Source organism: Taeniopygia guttata, chromosome 2 (genome assembly GCF_048771995.1).
Source record: "Taeniopygia guttata chromosome 2, bTaeGut7.mat, whole genome shotgun sequence".
NCBI classification, from domain to species: Eukaryota; Metazoa; Chordata; class Aves; order Passeriformes; family Estrildidae; genus Taeniopygia; species Taeniopygia guttata.
The window spans coordinates 94,022,501-94,043,234 of record NC_133026.1 but is presented as its reverse complement, the minus strand read 5'-3'; the positions used below and the strand labels follow the sequence as shown (position 1 = coordinate 94,043,234).

General features: G+C 35.6%; 1 protein-coding gene across 2 annotated transcripts in view; it reads left to right on the top strand.

Annotated features, from left to right (window-relative positions):
* ZNF407 (zinc finger protein 407) overlaps nucleotides 1-20,734 on the top strand; it is a 333,572-nt gene that overhangs the window by 22,041 nt on the left and 290,797 nt on the right. The window contains exons 2-4 of one of the 2 annotated variants that reach the window (XM_072924461.1): nucleotides 1,474-1,490; nucleotides 3,095-7,927; nucleotides 13,839-13,953. In XM_072924461.1, coding sequence (XP_072780562.1) covers nucleotides 3,139-7,927; nucleotides 13,839-13,953 — 4,904 coding nt within the window. In that variant the 5' untranslated portion in view covers nucleotides 1,474-1,490; nucleotides 3,095-3,138. The remainder of the gene's footprint in view (nucleotides 1-1,473; nucleotides 1,491-3,094; nucleotides 7,928-13,838; nucleotides 13,954-20,734) is intronic. The other variant, XM_012571868.5, reaches the window with a different exon arrangement.

Genomic DNA, 20,734 nt, shown 5'->3' with positions numbered 1-20,734 from the left:
ATCAAGAGGCTTACTTGATTGCACTAAAAAGTAGGAGTTAGATTTAAGCATATGCTTAAGGTGCCGTGGCTTCAGAGGGTTACTTGTTTCATCTAGAGTGTGTTCTTTGATTAGGTTAATAAAATTCCAGATGCTAATTTGCTTGTGATGATGATCCCTATGTCAGACTAAGGATTGATCCAAGATTTATTTTGCAAAAGAAACCGTTTGACTTTATGTGGTCACTGGAACTGTCCAAACTTTGAGTTCTGTTGATGCCTTCTCCAATGCATTGATTCTTCTATATTACAATACCATCTGCAGAATGGCCCTTAATTAGTGTGGTGACTTCGTTGAGAGCAGAAGTGAATTGGTTTAGGCAGACAGAGGATTAGGACCTCTCAGATTTATGATCAGCTTGTGCTTCCCCATTGTCCTAGTAGCAGTGACAAATCTGGGAGAGAGCTTTTGGGAGAGAAGCTTACAGCAGAGCTAGCACTACAGGCTCTTTTTGTCTAGAAGAAGCTAATGGTGTGCTGAATGCCTGAGTAGTGATAGCCATTTCTGCAATATATCTGTGCCAGAAGGAGCCCGCAGCTGCATTTGGGTGTGAGGCACTACTCTGCCATCAAGGAGGCTGAGCTATGTGCTATTGAAATTGTGTTAGAGGCATGGCAGTGTGATCTGAGCAAAGGCTGTAGCAGGAAGAAGCAGAGACTTGGTCCACTGCTCCAGATCTTCTGTGAGATGTGGAGAACTGAGCAGAGCTCAACAAATTGCTGATCATGGCACCACCAAAAAGTAATGATAGTAGCTATTAAGTACCTATCAGAACATGCACTCTTGTCCTACAGGCAGCTTTAAGAGAGCGCGAAAAGAAGTTGGAGGCTATTTAATTCCTTAGATTAATTAATATAGGGGCAGTTTTAGAGAGACAACAGTAACTTCCTCATAGTTGTTTGCTTTCATAGAGAATACTTTCTGGATTTTGGTTTCATGCAGGTGCAGACTCCCATGTGGTGATATTTATATATAATAGATTACATGGAAGTATGATGGAAGCAAATGTAACTTTGGGAAGGGTGTGCAGGTGTAGACTTTTTTCATGGAAACTTAGATGTGTGGTAGTGATGAAGTTGGTAAAGGTGTGTCATTACCATGTGTTGCCACAGGTAGCCTGCTGTGCAGCTGGAGAGAAATTGCGTCTTATGGTCTGAGAAGGAAGTAGCCTATAAAGAAGATGGAGAATTGGTTCGAGATTGCAAATAGTTTTGTACAGCAAAAGAAAAACTGCTGCTCTTCCCCAGGCCATAAAATTGGTGGTGGGCTGGGAACCTGCTGTGGAGGTGCAGCAAGGCAAATGACCCATGGTTGCTTGTTTAGGATGACACCTGTCACTGAAGTAACTTGTTATTTTGCATAATATAAATAAAGCTGTACTGCAGTTAAACCACATATTATTAATGTGATCTTTTTCTTTTGTATCCCAAGCAGTGCCCAACCTTTTCTGGGTAAGTTTGCACTTCAAAGACTTCATCTGGTCCTGCTATTAATTGCTGTAGTGTTTTTGAACATACTAACAGTGTGCTGACTTATACCACCTGAGAATATAGCCCTAACTTTTTTCCTTCTGACTAATTGTGATAAGTTTCCATCATGGTTTTGTGAAGAAACAAAAATAGTAGTGCATAAGAATCAGAAAGCCATATTTAGGGGACAATATGATGATCCTCCAAAGGGCTGTTGTGGTCTAGAGCCTGGTTATCCTTTTGTTATTTAGGTATAACTAGCTTTGTATAGGTTTGGTCAGTGCTTCAGCTCAGTGAGAGACCTGCAGTTGAAAAACTGTTCAATGTATGAGACTAATGTACCCTCAATTCCTTAGGGACCTTTCATAAATTATTCTTAAGGAGAAAAACACTTTTTTACTTCCATAGGTAATCAGTCCAATTGATTTGAATTTATTTTCTCAGTTTAATACTTTCCTACTTTGTTCTCAAATTTAAGCATAATTATTTTTTTAACTTGTACTTGAATAGTTTTTTGTATCCTACGCTATCTGTATCAACATTGCAATTACTTAATCTTGTCAGGAAGTACTTACAAGTGTGGTCATGGCCTCATTCAATGGGTAACTGAACAAAAAAACTGAATACTTGGATCTGCAGCAAATTGATGTTTAAATCATAGTGTAAAGCACATAGATAAACATTTAGTATTTAATCATCTGTTAAAATGAAATGCATTTTCAATTCTCAGTTGCTTCATATCAAAATGAAAAGGTAATAAATGTCAATATTTGATTTCCCATTCCTTTTATAAACTGTGTTGGTAGCATCAGTTTTCTAGTGGCGGCATCTTCTTGAGAGCAGGAGGGTCACACTGGGCAGTTGAGCAAAAGCTTTTGGTAACTGGATTTGAATGGTTAGAGTTTGTGCTGGGTCTCAAAGGTGCTACCCTTCTCTGCACTGTTATTTCATGACTTTTTGCTTTTCCTCCCTCCTTCCCAGTTGGGAAATGATGTTTTAGAGGATATTTTAGGACTTATGGGAAGCTATACTTGCAGCATATTCTTTTAGAACATGGTTCTGTTTGTGTTTTCCCTCTTTCTCTTTAGCAGGTAATCTAAGCAGAGGAAGGAAAGCAAGTTGCATACTTAAAATATTTAACAATTATGCTGGCTTTGTTTTGCTGCTTGTTGCAGTCATGATTTCTCCTAGGAACTTTTAAATTTGGGAAGCTGATTTTCTAGTTCAGGAAAAGTCAAATATTCCGTGACCAGTTCCCTGGAAGCTGTTAGTATTTTGGGTCCTAAATATACTTCCAGAAGCAAAGGTCATGATTGTCTGCCCAAGTTTTAAGCATGTAGAAGATAACTTGAGTACATAAAAACTGTGAGATCTAAATGTTTGCTCACATGGTGCTCATCACAATGAGACCTCTGTGACTAGAAGGTGGTTTAGATACCATGGTGAAACTGTCACTTCATATCTTTCATTGTGTCTTTCTTTCTGCCATGATTTTAATTTTCTATATCGCATGGTGTTTTTAAAATTTGATTATTTTAACCTTTAAGTTTGCATAAAAGACTAACAATAACTCTTTTGTTTTGTAGGTGCTAAACCAAATGATCTTAAATTGGTAATATCACTGTTAAGAATGGATGGAGATGAAAATAAGAAGAGAGATGATGTTGATGAGAATTTACAAGCTGAGTTGACAGAAGAATCCCTAGGAAATACATCAGGAGAAAATGCTGGATGTGACTCTTCATCTCAGGAGAAAACAAGGCTTACATCAGATGAAGTGTTCAGGAACCTCAAAAAGAAAGAAAAAGAGAATGGTACAAACAAAACAGCATTGTCAGAATCACCAAACCTGGATGTTATTGAAGCAGAGAAACCTGAAAATGTCTCCAGGAAAAGAAAGCTGAGTTCTTCGGAAGACATGAAAGATACTGGAAGGAAACTGCAAAAAGTTTTAGCTGGAGAATCATGTGGTATGATAGCTGGAGCTGTAAAGAAGGAAGGAGTCACCAGTTGTCCTGATAGTGACTTATTTAATTCAGATATCCTGTGCCTACGTTATGATTTCAGATGTGCTTCTGATGATGCCATATTGAAAATTCACAAGGAAAATAAACATTCACAAGACATGTCAGCTGCTGTTTCTGATAAATTACATTCTTCAGAAGAAATCAGTGTTGTCTGTACAGCTGGAAACATAGACAAAAACCCTAAAGGCAAAATGAGTGATCAGTGTTTACCTTCCTGCTCTGATAAGGAAAAACATAAACAAGAAAGCATCTCTAAACCATCCAAAGAGCAAACATACCCTCAGTGTAGTTGCATAGGTGAGTGTAATCCAGCGTCACATATGCATGTTAAGCGAGATTGTGAGAAATCCAAGATATTTTCTTGTGATCTTTGTGGTTTTCAGAGTGCTGAAGAGAGTCTTCTAAATTCTCATTTCCTTGGCAAGACTCACCTTCGACGCCAAAATCTTGCTGCACGGGGAGGATTTGTACAGATATTGACAAAAAAATCCTTTAAAAACCAGCAATCTACTGCAACCAAAGAGAGGAATGTCAAGGCAAAACCTGGGACCAATAAATTAAGGACAAGAACTGCTGATGCAAAAGAATTAAGTGTTTGCAGTGCACTGAAAAGCTCAAAAGTAAGCTTGTCTAAACAAAATGATGCCAGTGAACTTGTTGAAATGATACCATCTTCAAATACCACTAGCACTGAAAAAACAGATACTATGACAGAAGAAACATTGATTTCTTCTGGTACAGAAGGAAATAATAAAGTTCATATTGAAAACCTAGAAATACTGGGAACGTCAGAAAATATCTTGCAGAAAACAGAATCCTTTCCAACTACCAAAAAGCTATCGAACAGTTTACACAGGACAAGGAGATTTGATAAACTGAAACACAAAAGAAGTGTTTTCTTGTTAAGGTCTTCATTTGGACAGAGTAGGTCTTCTAGGTTAAAAAGGCAGGTTAGAAGAAGATACAGCTTGTTGGGGAATAGTAAGAGACCTAAATCTGAAACTCGGAAAGTACATGTGAAGTCTATCTCCAGCACACAGCTTAAACATGATGAATCAAGCCCTGTGTCACATACAGAACTAGAAACAGATGCTAAAAGTAATTGTAATACTACTGCAGAAATGCAAGATCTTGCTGAATATAATCAAAATACCCCTTCTTCTAGCGCTGCAGGTCCTAAAGATTCTGAAGTTAAACTTACTGCTGCTGATGGTGCTCTTCATACTTGCATGGATTGTGGTCATGTTTTTCATGACCAAGAAAGTTTGGGAACCCATATTGCAAAGCTTCATATAAAAAGGATTCTGTTTCATTGTCAGATGTGTAGCTATTCCTCTGGAGTCAGGGAAGACATGAAGCAACACTGTCAGGAGAGTAAACACCAGATGGGTGGTTGTAGCTTTAATTGTCAACTCTGTTCATTTACCAGCTTGAATGTGGTCAGCCTTCAAAGCCATATGAGTGAAGTGCATAATATGTCTCATAGTTGTCCAGCTTGCATTATTTTTTTTCAATTGGAAGAAGAGCTGATAAATCATAAAAAAGAGAAACATGATGGTTCATTATTTCAGCAAGCTACTCCATTGAGTAACAGTAATCAGACCTTGCAAGTGGTACCTTACAGTGACTCAGTATCGAACAATAACCTAAGACTTGCAAAGGAAATGGAACTGTCAATGCAAGCAAAAACTCCAGACTCTTCCTTCATAAATCATAGAAATGAACTAAAGCATTCTGTTCTGAATAAAACGCAATTTCAATGTAAAAAGTGTTTTTATAAGACAAGATCTTCCACAGTTCTTACAAGGCACATAAAACTCCGACATGCACAAGAGTATCACTTCCTTTGCAAAGCATGTAATCTCTACTCACTGAGCAAAGAAGGAATGGAGAAACATATCAAAAGAAGCAAGCATCTTGAAAATGCCAGGAAAAACAACATTGGACTACGTTTTGAAGAATGTATTGTAAAGGTTTGTGTTGGTGTTGGTGGCATTAAATCAGTGGTGGATACTTCCACTGCTGGGAGTGGAAATACAGAGTTGGATAAAGAAATTATAGGTGTTTCATCCTCTTCTGTGGAAAACACATCGAGAAATAAGGAATTTGTTCCACTTGAGCAAAGGATTGGTGAAAATGAATTGATTTTAGCTGATGCATCTAGAGGAGGGAAACCTAAAGGTACTATTTCTAGGACATGTACCCATTGTGGCCTTTTGGCTTCCAGTGTTACGAATTTGACTGTTCACATCAGGCGAAAGCACAGTCATCAGTACAGCTATTTGTGTAAGGTTTGCAATTACTACACTGTCACCAAAGGAGATATGGAGCGTCACTGTGCAACCAAAAAACACAAAAGCCGTGTTGAAATAGAAGGATGTGGAAAACAGAACTCGGAAATCATTGTTAGCCCTGAAGGAGGTAATTTTGAATCCATGAGCAAGAAGATTAACAGCCCCATGATTGCCTTGCCTGAACATGTTGAGGATGGTGGCCAGTCATCAGATTTGGACAATTCTGTCTTAGACAATCAGGAAGTTGAGCGAGGAGATGCTGAGTTAAAAGCTGCAAATGCCAGTAGGCTGCCAGATTTGCAGCCTGGTAGGAACCCATTGAATACAAACCAGCACGTGTTGCTGGAACCAGTGAGGGCTGCTGAAGACTGTGACCCAAGCTTCCAGAGAAGAGCCGTGGGTGCAAACGACAACAAGTGTGTACACTGCAGCTTCATTGCTCATTCTGCTGCTTCTTTAGAGCTGCACGTGAAGCGAAAACATACAAAACAATTTGAATACTACTGCATGGCTTGTGACTACTATGCTGTTACTCGCAGAGAGATGATAAGGCATGCAGCAACAGAGAAACACAAAATTAGAAGAGAATCTTACGTTTGTTCTTCTTCTGGGGAGGAAGCAAATACAGCAAGTATCACTAAAGAAGGCACTGTTTTGCCTCAAGAGGAGCACTATCACAGTGCAGGAGAATCAAAAATTACTTTAGATGAAACAAAATGTGCCAATGATGCATCACAAGGTGATCATATGAATAAAAGCTTTTCTGAGTGTACTGCCTTAAATGAAAATACATCTCCAAGAATCTCTAAAGATGTCAGTTCCCAAAATGCAGTAGGACATGAACTTGATAAGGAGTCTAAAAATGGAGGAGGAAACCCTTATTGTGAAGGATTCCAGCAAACTCCTCAGGAAGATACAGCTGTTGAACTTGTCAAGGAAGTATCAGTTAAAGAAACAGACACTTGTGAGGTGCAGAAAAGTAAGCATGGTCAGGAGCTGCTCAACTCAGATGATGATTGCACTGCAGAAAGTCAAAATAGATCAAGCAACACAAACTTCAATTCAGAAAAAGGTGTGGAGAACTTGGAAGAAAACAGAGAAAACCCAGAAGCAGAGTGTAGAGACAAAGACAGTCTCAAAAAAAAATCACTGGAGAAAAATAACCCACTTATGCTAAGTCTTCCAGAAACAAGTAGTGCAGTAGAGCAATCAAATTTTGCTGGAAACACTGGAGAAGCAGTACAAAATAGACATAGTTTAGATGGTGACAGAAGTTTCAGAGAGGATCCTACTGGGGAGGAGGAAGAAGCCCTTATGGAAGCGCAACATGAAGCTGAAGTAACTATAAATAACAATGTTTGGGAGGCAGATGGCTCAACAGCTGAGGGCATGCAAGAAAGTAGTAATGAGGCTTTAGGAACAGTTATCAGTGCTGATGATAAAGGAAAGGCAATGCAAAACATTGGCAAGTTTGATTCTTCTATAGTGAGGTTAAAAAGTCATCAAGATGGGGAGGCCACTGACCATTCTGCAGAAGGACAGATGTCAGGGACAATGAAAGCTAGTGAGCTCACAGTGACAGCAGACACTTCAACAAGTGGTGGGAAAAAGAAGAAGTCAGAAGGAATTTCCCTTGGGGAATCGACACGTATTCGCTGTGATGACTGTGGTTTTCTAGCAGATGGTTTGAGCGGACTAAATGTTCACATAGCCATGAAACATCCTTCAAAAGAAAAGCATTTTCATTGCTTACTCTGTGGAAAATCATTTTACACAGAAAGCAACCTTCACCAGCACTTGGCCAGTGCTGGGCACATGCGAAATGAGCAGGCGAGCGTGGAGGAGCTGCCCGAAGGAGGCGCAACCTTTAAGTGTTTGAAGTGCACAGAGCCCTTCGATTCAGAGCAGAGCTTGTTTCTCCACATCAAAGAGCAACATGAAGAGCTGCTGCGGGAAGTCAATAAATACATTGTTGAAGACACTGAGCAGATAAACAGGGAGAGGGAAGAGAACCAAGGCAATGTCTGCAAGTATTGTGGGAAGACGTGTAGAAGTAGCAATTCCATGGCCTTCCTAGCTCACATCCGTACCCACACAGGTATGGAAACGCTGTTGTTGCAACTGGTCTCTGTCAAACAGTGAATTATACCATTGTCTTTTTCTGCTTGTTAAGCCCTTTTATATATCTTAGGAACTGGTATTTTTATTGCCTGATAAGCCCTTGATGAAATTCGAAGTTATCTAAAAGGGTATGAAAATACAGTGGTCAAAGGACAGAAATTGTAAGAACATTTCAAGTACAGTCACCCTTCTGCTTTTTGTTTCATATAGAGAGATTTTCTTCCTTTTAATCTAAATTGTAACCATTCGTTGGTTCTTAAATAATGAAGCAGTGGTGGTTTGAGAGATCAATTAGCTGTTCTTTCTAACTTTATCTTTTGTGCAGTTGTTTAATATCCAGATTGTTTATTTCATTTCAATTAAGTGAAACTTTCAGCATTACATTATGTTTCAGAATAGACATTTGATATTACATCACTCCTAAATAAATACCAATAAGAAACAACAAGAGGTTTTTGTAGAAATAAGTTATAGCAGTTGGAATTGGTCAGCCTTTTTAGAAGGTGGTAGCAGTGCTGATGTGTTGCACAGGGATGTAGCATCTGATTTAGTTTCTGTGCTGATCACACTTTAAATTCATTTTTATGTTTAATTTTAAGTGGAAAATTTAAAAACATTTCTGTAGAAAAATGCATAAGCTGCAGTTCTAAATTTATGTAAAAATTCACTGCGATGTTTCTATAAACCTGCCATACATTCTTTATTTTAAATAGACAGCTTTTCTAAATCACTGAGCTCTGCTTAGACAAGTGGTGTCTCCATGGTTGAATTTATGAGTGGATTTGAATAATAAATTCACATTTCAATGAACATATTTTCATTAAAACTGTAAGGTTTATTTTACTGTACTTTTAAATAATGGCTTATTATGGAAGCTATAGTTTAAATTCATGCAGTATTTGAAACTTAGTGCATGGTTACAAGGAAGAGAACAAAAAGGTAAGAAAAAAGATGCATAAAAGAATGGTAATTCCTGGCATAATCCTAAAATAGTTTTGTAAGTTTTTTTTATGAAAAGGCAAGGGCGTGACTGGACAACAAATCCTAAAAATTAATCTTGGGGAACAGAGACATTGTATTTCAAACCTTTCAAAGTATTTTACTATAACTGCAATATTCATGTATACCAATAACTCACATACTTTATACTTTCAGCATTACTTCTGTCCTGTCAATAGTGTAGTTATCTGTATTGCTTCAGCTAATACCCAACTCGGAATGCAGTGTTAAGTCTTTAGAGGGATGCTCATGTTCACATGGTCAGAACAGCTGTATAAACCCTTAATATGCCCTCTTACAGCAGATAAAACTGAATAAAACTAAGGGGGAGGATGCTAATGGAGCTCTTTAGAATTCTTTATGCAACTGTCTGGTCAAGACATGTTGCTTATAATTGATGTGTCCATTACTTGAATTCTCTTGTAATTATAGTCAATAAGTCTTGTAAATGTGTTAAAGCTCACTAAAAGCATACAAATTCAAGAACAGAGTAAGGCTAATAATTTAAAATAATCAATGTAGGCATTTCAGCACTTAATTTCCCTTGTGTGTTGATAGCTGATCATTCTTAATCCATTAAGATTTATTTAGTCGTTTACAATGCAAAATAGGTTTGCACTGGTCACTTGTGCCATTTGAAAATGTCCACCAGGTTAAGTGCAGAATGTAGTCCATTAGTCTTCCTTGACTATATGTATTAATTGCATTTAAAATCAAGTTAATGTGGATGTGAAAGTGAGGTAACTATCAATATATGACAAAGCAACCCTACTTACATAAGTTACCTCATTGATTGTAGCATTTAGTAAAAGTTAGTGTACTTTTTAACATCTTGTGTGTAGGTCTTATCATCGAGTATATTTTTACTGTGCTTTTGGATAGCACTAAATATGCAAAGCAGTGAAAGAATACATTTAATGTTGCAAGTAATTTTTTTGTGTAGAAGTATAGGAGGGTTACAGAACAGAGTTTTATCTGCCCTCTTTTTGACTGCAACTTTAAATGACATGGTTTTCTTATGCTTTGCTTATTCACATAAATAGTAGCGTGGAGTTTTTTATTAATACTTATTGGAAAGAAGGCTTTCTCTTCCAATCTGTATTTTTCTGTTTCTGGTTTTCTTCTTATAGAACCTTTTCTTCCTATCTGTATCACAGTGGATGCAGTTTAATAACAAACAAATATGTTTAGGTTATTTGGAGCGGTAGCAGAGGGAAATGACCTACTGCACCAACTGTATGTACACTTCTTGTAACATTGGTGAGGCAAAGGCCACTATCTCCAGCTTCTGACCTCTTCCAGGGTAACAACAGGTGCACAAGAGCACAGCCACACATTTTCCCGTTTATTGTTCTGATTATATGCTTTAAAAAAAATCTTTCATCAGCATCTGGATGTGCATAAATAGGTTTTTATACATGTGTATGCATGTGTAACCATCACCAACTCCATTCATTTTTTTTATTGAGTAATCAGTGATGATTTGAGGTGGTGGAGGGAAGGGAAGAGAAAGTTGCATACAGATACAATAATTTCCATTAATAGAAAAATAATGTTTAAAAATATTATTAAATAATGTAGGAGATTTTCACATTGCAAATGAAAGGAAAGCATTGCTATAGAGGACCTAACAAGTAAATCCATCACATGTTGACAGGTGAAAATGAGGAAGTGTAGAGAAAAATAAAAGGAGTAGTAGAGGTGGAAGACTTTTTAGTTTGCAATTGACGGAGGTCCCATAAACTTAATTAAAAATCAACATCTGAGGAAAAATCACCTGCAACCGTATCATCTTTGTTTCTTTTCTCATCAGACTTCTCAGTTAGTGACAGTTGTGCCCAGTGCAAGTATGCTGTATTACTCCCCATGTCCTAAACACAGGAGGAAATGGTATGATGACATTTTATATGGTTCTGCTCACTTTGTATTGGGCTTGAGCTGGGAGCAAAGCAATGTCTACAGGTGCAGGTGATGTTGCGTTTGGTTGGCCTAAAGCTGTGCCAGTGAATTTTTTCTTATAGCTTTGGGTCTTTACTGTCCTAATGTAAAGCTAGGATTATGGACTCAGGTCTTTTTTTACAAAACAGTGGAACGGTTTATGTCTGCCTGACGTGAACTCTTAAATTTAGTATTTTTTTCTGTTTGGTGTGGTGGTGTTGGTTTTTGTTTGTTTGTTTTGTTGTTGTTCTGTTTTTGTTTTGTTTTTTATTGGTTGGTTGGTTTGGTGTTCTCCCAATTCTTAAGAGCCTTATTGTTTTCTGCTACCTTAAGAAAACATACATTTGTTTTCTGTGCCTTAACTTGTGGGAAAAGTAGTTTGGTAGACTTTTTGCCTTTTTTTGGCTTTTTTTTTTTTTTTTTTTTTTGAGTCATTTGGTTGAAATGATGTCATAGTGAAAGTATTTTTCTCATTTTTTTCTGAGAACTTAAAACCATACGTGAATCCAGTAGTATCACAATTTAAAACAGTGTAAGAGAATCACTGAAGTTGGTGATAAGTATGGTTAAGAAATGGTTAAATGTTTTACATTGTTTCAGACAGCTTTATGGCAAATACAATTCTTTTTTTTTCTACCATTAATTTAAATTGTAGTCTAATGTCTTCATTTTTAGTATAAAATTCTGGGTTGTTCCATCCAAGAACATACTGGAACAAATTTGGCACCAGCAGCCTAAAAGGGAGATACACTGCTTTTGTTTCAGGTGATAAGTACTGACTGGAGCCTGCCAGCACTTGAATTTTCATGGAGTTTAAATGGAGATGTTAACAGATATTCAGCTCTGGATCTGAGAAAAAAAATCAAAAGCCCTCAAGGCCTCAGTGATTTTTGGATGAGAGCAGTCAACAGAATAATACATTTCTGTATTGTCAGCACACTGTAGTCACGATTGGTCTGAACTCCGAGTTCTTCACAAAGGAGTCATGTAAATGGAAAACAGCAAAGGTCTTGTATGGAAGCCCTGTGGGACACCTGCAGTAACAGAATGAGGAATGAATTTACAATTTAATCAGTAGGACAGAAACTAAGGGAACATAGGATAGAATCCACATGGTATTTGAATTCGTTGAGAAAAAAGAGCAGTATAAACACCAATAGATTTTAAAAAAATCCTCTTCACCTGTGGCCTTGTGTTATTAATTGTCCAGCTGAAGATCACAAGTTAAAACATCAACTTTTAGTGGTCTTTTAATGCAAAGATAACTTTGGCTTTTTTTTTTTATTTGCACTGGTCTCTTTGTAGAATGCAGTGTTGATTTGAAATGTCACCAAATTAATGATTAATTCAGTTTTATCAGGATCATTTAAATAAACTGGGGTTTTTTTTCAGTGTGATGGATAGAATGTGATTGCTGTGAGCTGCAGTCTGAACCTGCTTTTGACATTTAAACATATAAAGCTGACTAGATATAACCATTGAGGTGCTAAATATATTTTACATCTACTTCCAACAGTAGAAATGGAAGTATTAAGAGATCTGGCTTCATTGTCATTGAACTGTGAAATATTCAACCTTGTCTGCCTGTGCTTAGTACTGTTGACTTTTTTATTTCAGTTAGAAGATTAAAATTAAATGCTTCATTTTTCGTTAGCTTTTAGGAATTAAATTGAAATTTAAGACTCTAAAATTTTTTACTAAGATCCTCAATTTCACCAGTGGATTCTTGGAGGATATTCTGTTTTCAAGGGCAAAGTAAAAAGGTTCATTGATCAAATATGATATAGTGCAACAATTCTCTTATCAGAGCTCTTTATGTATATTTATTAAAGATCACATATTTCATATTATGCTTAACTGTATTGGAAGAAGTACTTCACAAAACATATACTAAACATAATATGGAGACTCTTTGACCATATTGTACTTACTTTTAACTGCAGTTCTCTGATTTTGATTTATTGATTTAAGGATTTAGTGGTCAGAAAATTGGAAAGTGCTTCTAGAATGATGTTGCTGCGTAATAACCTGGGGACTGACACTTGCCAAATTTAACTATGCCAGTAAAAAAGATGGGTTTTCCGTCTTGAGAGATGATCACTATTAATTAAGATAGACAAATAATTTGACTTTTTGCTGAACTGATGTGGTACAAGAAATCGGTTGATGCTTTTTCTTTGGAGAAATAATTTCAGAGTTCTTTGGTCTGCTGCAGACATTTAATATTAAAGTTTTTTCTTGAAATAAATAATAGCCAAAATGTCAATACTTCTGGTTTGCAGAATAATCATAAATTCTTGACCATAAAACAGTCAAAAAGGCATAATATTTTATCCACTGTATATTCATACATTGCATGCCATTACAATAGCTAGGTGATGAATCATTTGCTGTGTGTGACAGAACAAATCTGAAATACCAATGCTAATGTGAAATCTATTCAAAGTTGGAAGACTTGTAACATTATTTTACTTTAAAAATATTTGCTTAAAAAAAAGAATGTTTTGCAGGTTATACCAATACCAGTCCACTTTAAGACCATTACCTGAGTTTTAGCATTTGGCCATTGGGAAAGGCATAGTACAACTTTTGCCATCTTGTTGAAACATTATGTATTGTATTTTCTGGTAATTTTAATATATTTTGTGGATTTTTAAAGACAAGAAAAATAACAGATTAAAAGTTAAGAGAGTATTTTCTGTGATCTTGAACTTGAGGAAACTTTAATGAGTAATGTATAGAATATTATAATGTATAGAATATACTGTCTGTGTCCTGGGAGTTGTAAATTTATGTACAAGACAGTTTTCTTATTAGGCAAAAATCTCAAACAGGTTAAATGTGGGATGGGTTTTAAAAAGGTTATTTTTTCCTCAGGAATTTTTATTTCTTTAACCATGGGTGATATTTTATTCTAATTCAGCTCATATCTTATGCTAAATTTTACTTAGGATCAAAGCCATTCAAGTGCAAGATATGCCACTTTGCAACAGCTCAGCTTGGAGATGCCAGAAACCATGTCAAGAGGCACCTTGGGATGAGGGAATACAAGTGTCATGTCTGTGGGTGAGTAAATTGAAACAGTCCCCACCATGGTTAACCAGGAGAAGAGCACAGAATATGCATTGTTTCAGAATTGAAAACTGTGATGTGAGCAAGAGTGGCTAAAATTATGCATGCATATCCTCCTTTCCATTGTTATGGTAAATTCCTTAAATACAGTTATGACATTCTTTTCCCACTTCTAATCCTGCACTGAAGATGAGCAATTTTATGGGCTACAAGGTCAATTTGAACCTGTAATCTGTAAATTGACTAAATTATAGGATGTTCATTCACATTGCCAGGGAGAACTGTAAATTCCATTTAAAGACATAAAAAATATATAATATAGACTTTACTGTGTGGGGTTTTTTCTTATGCTATACTGTTATAATTTTAGTACCATTAACAGATTTTGGGACTCCATTAGGGTTTTCATTCTTTATGAAAACAAAACAGAAGACAGATTTTTCAAACAAACGGATCTAAAATATTGCAGGCATAAGACTTTTAAAATAAATTGAAGTATTTTACGTATTCTTGTGTTCCTGTTTGTTACCCAAAAAAATCTTGTTTTTCTTTTAACAATCGTTATTTCCTTAGAAGGATCGTTCGTAACGTTTAATTGTCCTTCAAATGTGTTGCATTTAATAGGAGGCATTGAGACTACTTAATGCAAAACTAATTAATTTAGCAGAAATGTTTAAAAGGTTTTAAAATGCCATGGCATATATGGTACATCATAGGACATTCAAAGTTGGATTTTAATACCCTAGTTCTGATTAAAAATATATTTTAATGTTATTATGCTGAAGAAATTAAATAATATATGCATCATATAAAAACATTTTACGCAAACCTATGTAACCTGCTATAGCAGTCTTATGGCTAATGTGTAGAAGAGCACAGGTTCAATTAGATGGTGCTGTGCACACATGCATGGTGTGGTGTGAGGTTGGGGATAATATTCAGTAGGAGGAGGTTTTTTAGCCTTAGTGTATCAATCTACTGCAGGACAAAACGAGTTACACATTTTAGAAGACAAGTGAATCTTCAGCTGAAGATGTAGCCGAGTGATTTTCACTGATTCATCTCTCTGTTTTTCTCATAATTTTGCATGTGTCATTATGAGATACTTTGGATGAGTTTACTCTCTTAAGAAAATTAATTGCTGACTTCTTGAAATAAGAAATAAAAATGTATGAGCCCAATTCTTAAGTCCACTGTATATCAGTAGTAGAATAACTTGTACTACTCCTTATTTTGAAGCATAGTTAAAATGAATATGGTAGGGTATTTTATATTGTTTTAAAAATCTTATTTGCTGTTTGTGCTTTATCAATTGCCATGAACTTGACGTGGAAGATAGTTAAAAACTACAGATCCACAGAAGTATTTAGCAAAGGGTAAACTCTCTTCCTTAGAAGATGTCCACAAACTTGACATTGGTTGTTCGTTCAATTACCTTTTAACTTAAAGTACAAAATCATAATATTATTTAAATATTTCATTATGAGAGGAAAAAAAATATTCAAAGCAGCAAATACAGTATCTTTTACAAAAAAAGAAGAGAATTAAAATTATTAGGATTTGGCATGTTGCCTCACTTTTTTCAAAAACTTATTCTATCACTTCAGAATTGACATGTCTGACAGAACGTGTCTCAGAAATTGCACAATTCTCAGCTGGGATTCACAATAGTTTTATGCAAGATAGAGAGCAAAACATGTATGAATGATTTAAACTTTGGATTAAATGGTAGTTACTTTCCTAAGCTGATTGCTTACTCTGTGTTGCTGGCATGTCATACCTGGTAGCCAGGCAGGTACTTATTTTCCATTTTTGTGTATTGTCAATTTGAATCAACAACATGGAGCTGTATTATTTAGATTTGGCAAAACAACTGGTGAAGAGACATAGACCCCAATACCCCATGCTTACAAAAATCTGATTTATATCTCTGTTTAAATAATCATGACATTTCACCTAATGTACGCAAAAAATGTATTTTAACCATCATATACTAGCACTGAGTTATTTGGAAAAGATATTTTTGCACTTTAGCTAACAATCCTGAAGAAGTGATCAGGATTTGAAGAAGGAATGACCAGAGCTGTTTGACCCATAGTCCATATAATGAATATGCCACCTTATATGTGGAAGAGGAGAAAAAAGTGTTAATAGCCTGTGCTGTATTTGTGCTCTTTTAATTGAAAGGACTGGGTAGCTTGTTGGTTAAAAAAATAAAGTAGCAACATAAAAAAAGATAAAATTGCCAGGACTGGCTATCGGATTAGTGGCACTATAGAGCATTGGTACATTAACATCACTGACAATGTCAATTCATTATCATTGATGGCTAAATAATCTTAGAAATGCTCAGTGGACCTATTAGTTCCTGAACATAAGCAGCTCATGCTGCATTTCTTCATTAGCTTTAATTGCTATAAATTTTACCTTTTTAAAAATCATGCTTTAAAAGGTGAAGTGATCTTTCAGGAACATTAACTCTGTAATTTTGTCACAAACAGAAGGTCCTGCACTATGTTTTCTTTTCTACAGTAGTTAATATTCTATCCTCTGACTTTTAGATTCTCAGTAATAAGCCCTCTGCTAGTTGTGAGGATAAATTGTGTTTCAAAAGCTTTTGAATCTACTTGGGCACTTTTTAAAGGTGAAATGTCAGTGCAACATCATGGTGTGGTCTCAAAAATACCACGTTTTTTTAAAGACAAATTATTTCAAAATTTTGGTCTTAAAAATGGCAAAAAAAAAAAAAGGCAAAAAGCATATTTTTGGTGTTGTTTTAGGAAGGTTTTGCTGCTCTCCATTTTCCAAATGATCCTCATATTTACATGCTATAAAGTGCACAATATATAATTCAGCTAGTTGTTGAAAAAGGCAGTAATTTTGCTGTGTTGTTTTATTTTTTTTAATTGAAGTTCAGGGTTTGTTTTTCTTCAGCTGCACAGCAGAAACTACGTGACACAGAAATTGGACACTGCTAATGTTTTAACATTTGGAATAAACCGTCTGCTACTCATTGCCTTATCACAGATGTGTGTTAATTGTTTTCTTTTCCATACCCATGGCTTTAAAATATATCCCATTATTTCAGGGGTAATGTCTATTTTCTGTGTGACTTTCTTTTGTTTTTGAAAGTCTGACTCTGAAATTGGCTGACACTCTGGGTTAGGTGAGCAAATCTTGGTTGCCCAGCATTTAAAATTTTTGTTTCATTTGCCTGGTGAAATGCTGTGAAAAGGCTTATCATGCACTTTTCAAATTTCATCTTGTAGGTAGGATATGAAAAATGCATTGTTCTGCAACTGAGATTTTGAACAGAATTTATAGGCAATGTTTGATTTAAAAATATGTCTGTTATTCCTTTGCCTTTTTCTTGCCTTTGCTTTTAGAAACAGAATTTTGGGGTATGTAGTTACATGTTTCAAGTAAGAGTGGCTGCTTCCTTCTTTTTTTTTTCTCTCTCCTTTATGACCACTTAAAAATCGATTGAAGAAGATGGGTATAAGGTAGGTTTGGATTGTTAGGAAAATATTCAGTATTTAAAACGTGCACGTAAACATTTTTTTGCTACCTTCCTACAGATTAAAAGGGCATTTTTAGTAATGACTTTATTATGTTTATTACACATACAGTATTTAATGTATAGTAGTCAGGTGTTTTGAGAACAAAAGTAAGCCTTTCTAGACAGAAAGGAATTTGGAAGGGGGTCAAAAAGATTACTTTTTTTTCTGTATTTTGCTGGAGTAGTTATTTCTTGTAATTTTTTGATGTGGTATTTTCGTTTTTGTTGTTGTTTGTTTTTGTTGTTTTGTTTGTTTGGGTTTTTTGCTTTGTTTTGGTCTTTTGGTGGCTGGGGGTATTAATCTTTATTTACTTTCTGCTCCTTAGTTCTTTATTTGCTTTGAAACTCCTTTTCTCGATTAATTCTGGAGATATCGTAGGATGTTCTGATAAATGTTCTGCTAAATTCAGTTATTTCTTAAAGCCTCAAATAAATAAGATTTGGGGACAGTTATAGTGTCCCAAGCATGGAAGTAACCTCACTTCTGCTGCTGTTGTTAATGCAAAGAGTAATTCAGAAATTCGTATAAAGTTCAGTATTTTCAATACACTGGTTGCTTGGAGAATGTCTAAACAAAACTACTCACCTGTATTGAGCATAGTGACTGATAGATCTTTGTTCTTGATAGATAAGGATGTGCTTTGACCAGCTGCATAAAAAAAAAAAAAAATTGGCTGTACTCCTGTTTGTTGTTTCTGAAAAATGTTTCAGATTTTCAGGTTTTTTTAACTGATTACTATTAATACAGGCTACTTTTTGTGAAAAGCTGCTCTTAAGATTGCCTTCAGCAAGCAAAAAAAGACTTATTTGTAAATTTATTGGTAGGAGCAGGAAAAACATTAGCTTTTCAAGGATGCCTTAACATACTGTAATGTAAATTAATTATTTATATTTGTGCAGTCTGAGAAATCTTAAATAGAAAGTTGCTACTCTAGTAAAACTATTTTTGTGTGGTATTACCTAGTTTTTGTGCATTAGAAGGGATCTCTGTGTAGATGATTATAATGTCACTTTCTGACCTTTGCAGCTTGAATAATTGTAAATCATTGCTTCATAACGTGTCAGAGAATGTCTGTACTAGGGAATTAAATGGCAGAATATAATAGACCAAATTATTGCCTGTCATGTTTTCAACAACACAGTTAGTATTTGAGTTACACTTAATCATTACGTGCATTAGCAACTTCATTGGAATCCAGCTTCAGGCTGAGCATGAAATACATTACATTATTTAAACCTCTAATGGTAGAAGTCATTTATTTGTGTTGAAGTGTACAACATGCAGAGTTTCATAAAGCAAGGAACACTTGAGAGCTTAATTTATCCAAATCAAAGTCTAAATGCAGATAAACACAAGTGGCAAAAATTAGTAATTTTTATAGTCTGGAAATATTTAAAAATACATGGTTGTCGGTAATTGTAGGCAGCAGGAATAAATTAAAATCACTATTTTTAGTCAGCTCTGAGAATTAAAACTTTTATATCTAAATAATCAATGCATCATGAAATTGCATTTTGAACGAACAATTAATTATACACATCATGTCTACAGATGTGTCCAAACAAAAAATATATGTTTGGTGCAGCTGTTTAGATTAGAGATAATTGCATGTGAAATGACTGTTCCAGATCCAGCTATTCTTAGTTTCTCTATCTGCATTTTGCCATTTGGTCCTATTGTATACTTGTGTCCATGTTTACTTTAGTAAAGAAAAATGAAAGTGAACCTGCATAACAACTTTCCAAACTTGCATATACTTAAAGAAAATTACAAGAAAATTATAGAAAAATATATAACATAACACATGTGTTACATTATCTTGCCATTTTTTGTTCAGCTGTCTTAACATTTGAGGTTTTGAACAGAAGCATTTCATTTTTGTTCAGCTGTCTTAACATTTTGTTAGATTTGCAAACCTGACCTTCAGTACATAGTCTCTCTTTTTACTATTTAAGAAAACTACTTGTAGTGGAAACAATTTACTTTTATTCATAAAAGCTCCCATCACCTTTAAACAACTGGTACAGATCCCATGATGTGTTGTGCAAGACTGTCCTGGCCTGTAAGTCTGCCATGGAGTTGGCTGGTGGGAGACTTCTGTACAGGCAGTAGAAGGACTCCTCTGAGACTGCTGTTAACAATTGACACAGAACTATCAAGACCAGCTTTTCCTCTTAATAAAATGTGTTTTTAGCAATGTGTTTATATTTGTATGCTAATTGGGATTATAATAATGATTTAGTTGTGCTTAGAGACAAGGTGTATAAAGGACATACTTACATTGTATATTGTATTTGGAGATACAAAGAGTTGTGAAGAGTCCTGTTCAATGCACTTCCAAATGACAGCTACTGAGATGCATAGAGGTGTGGCACCTATAACTGCTGCTTTTACAGATATGCATTTTTAATATTTTACATTATTGTAGATTGCTTGACGTCCAAGAAGTGCACTTCTGCCAAGCCATAGGCACTTCACTCTGAGCCCATCCTCTGGCCGCACAGGGTGGTTTGAGCCCTTTCTGAGGATGCAGGCATTGTGACTACTGGGAAGTAGTCTGATGGTGCAAACATTGGTGTTTAAGTGTGCTAAGGCAAGCAGCAGTCCTAAAGTTCAGTATCCCAACTGAAAAAGGGATGTCTGTCCTTATCATCATGGTTTAGAAGGATTGGCCCGAAGATTGGGAAAGATACTGTTAAAAAATGCCATCAGTTGTAGAACAACATGGCAAAAAAGTTAACTCTACTTTGGTGACCATGAGAAGAAGAGGATGAGAGCTGTTGGTGTGGGTAGTTGGTAGTGACAGAGAGGTTTGCTCACTTAAAATTGTGGTTGGGTTGTTTTGTCAGTAGGCTGAAGTAGGATGTTTTGGATTTATATCCAAAATTCAGAATGCTTGTATTTGTTTCATTTTTTGTTTTAAACCTTTGTGTGTAGGAATTGCATCAAGCTTCTAATTCATCCATGATTTTCCCTGCTGCTTTTAACAACTTTACTTTGAAATTTAGAGGAAAAATAACTGTCAATGAATGTTGCTTCCCTAGTACTACAGGGTTTGGTAAAAGAATTGGGATGTTACCCAACAAGGTACAAAATAGATTCTGATTTACGTTTTATATCTTTAACTGGAAGTTGTTGGAATGCCTTCAATTTTAACCAAAATTAATTTATAAGATTTGACTGTCTTCAAAATCAATCTCTTGAGGCATCTTGGA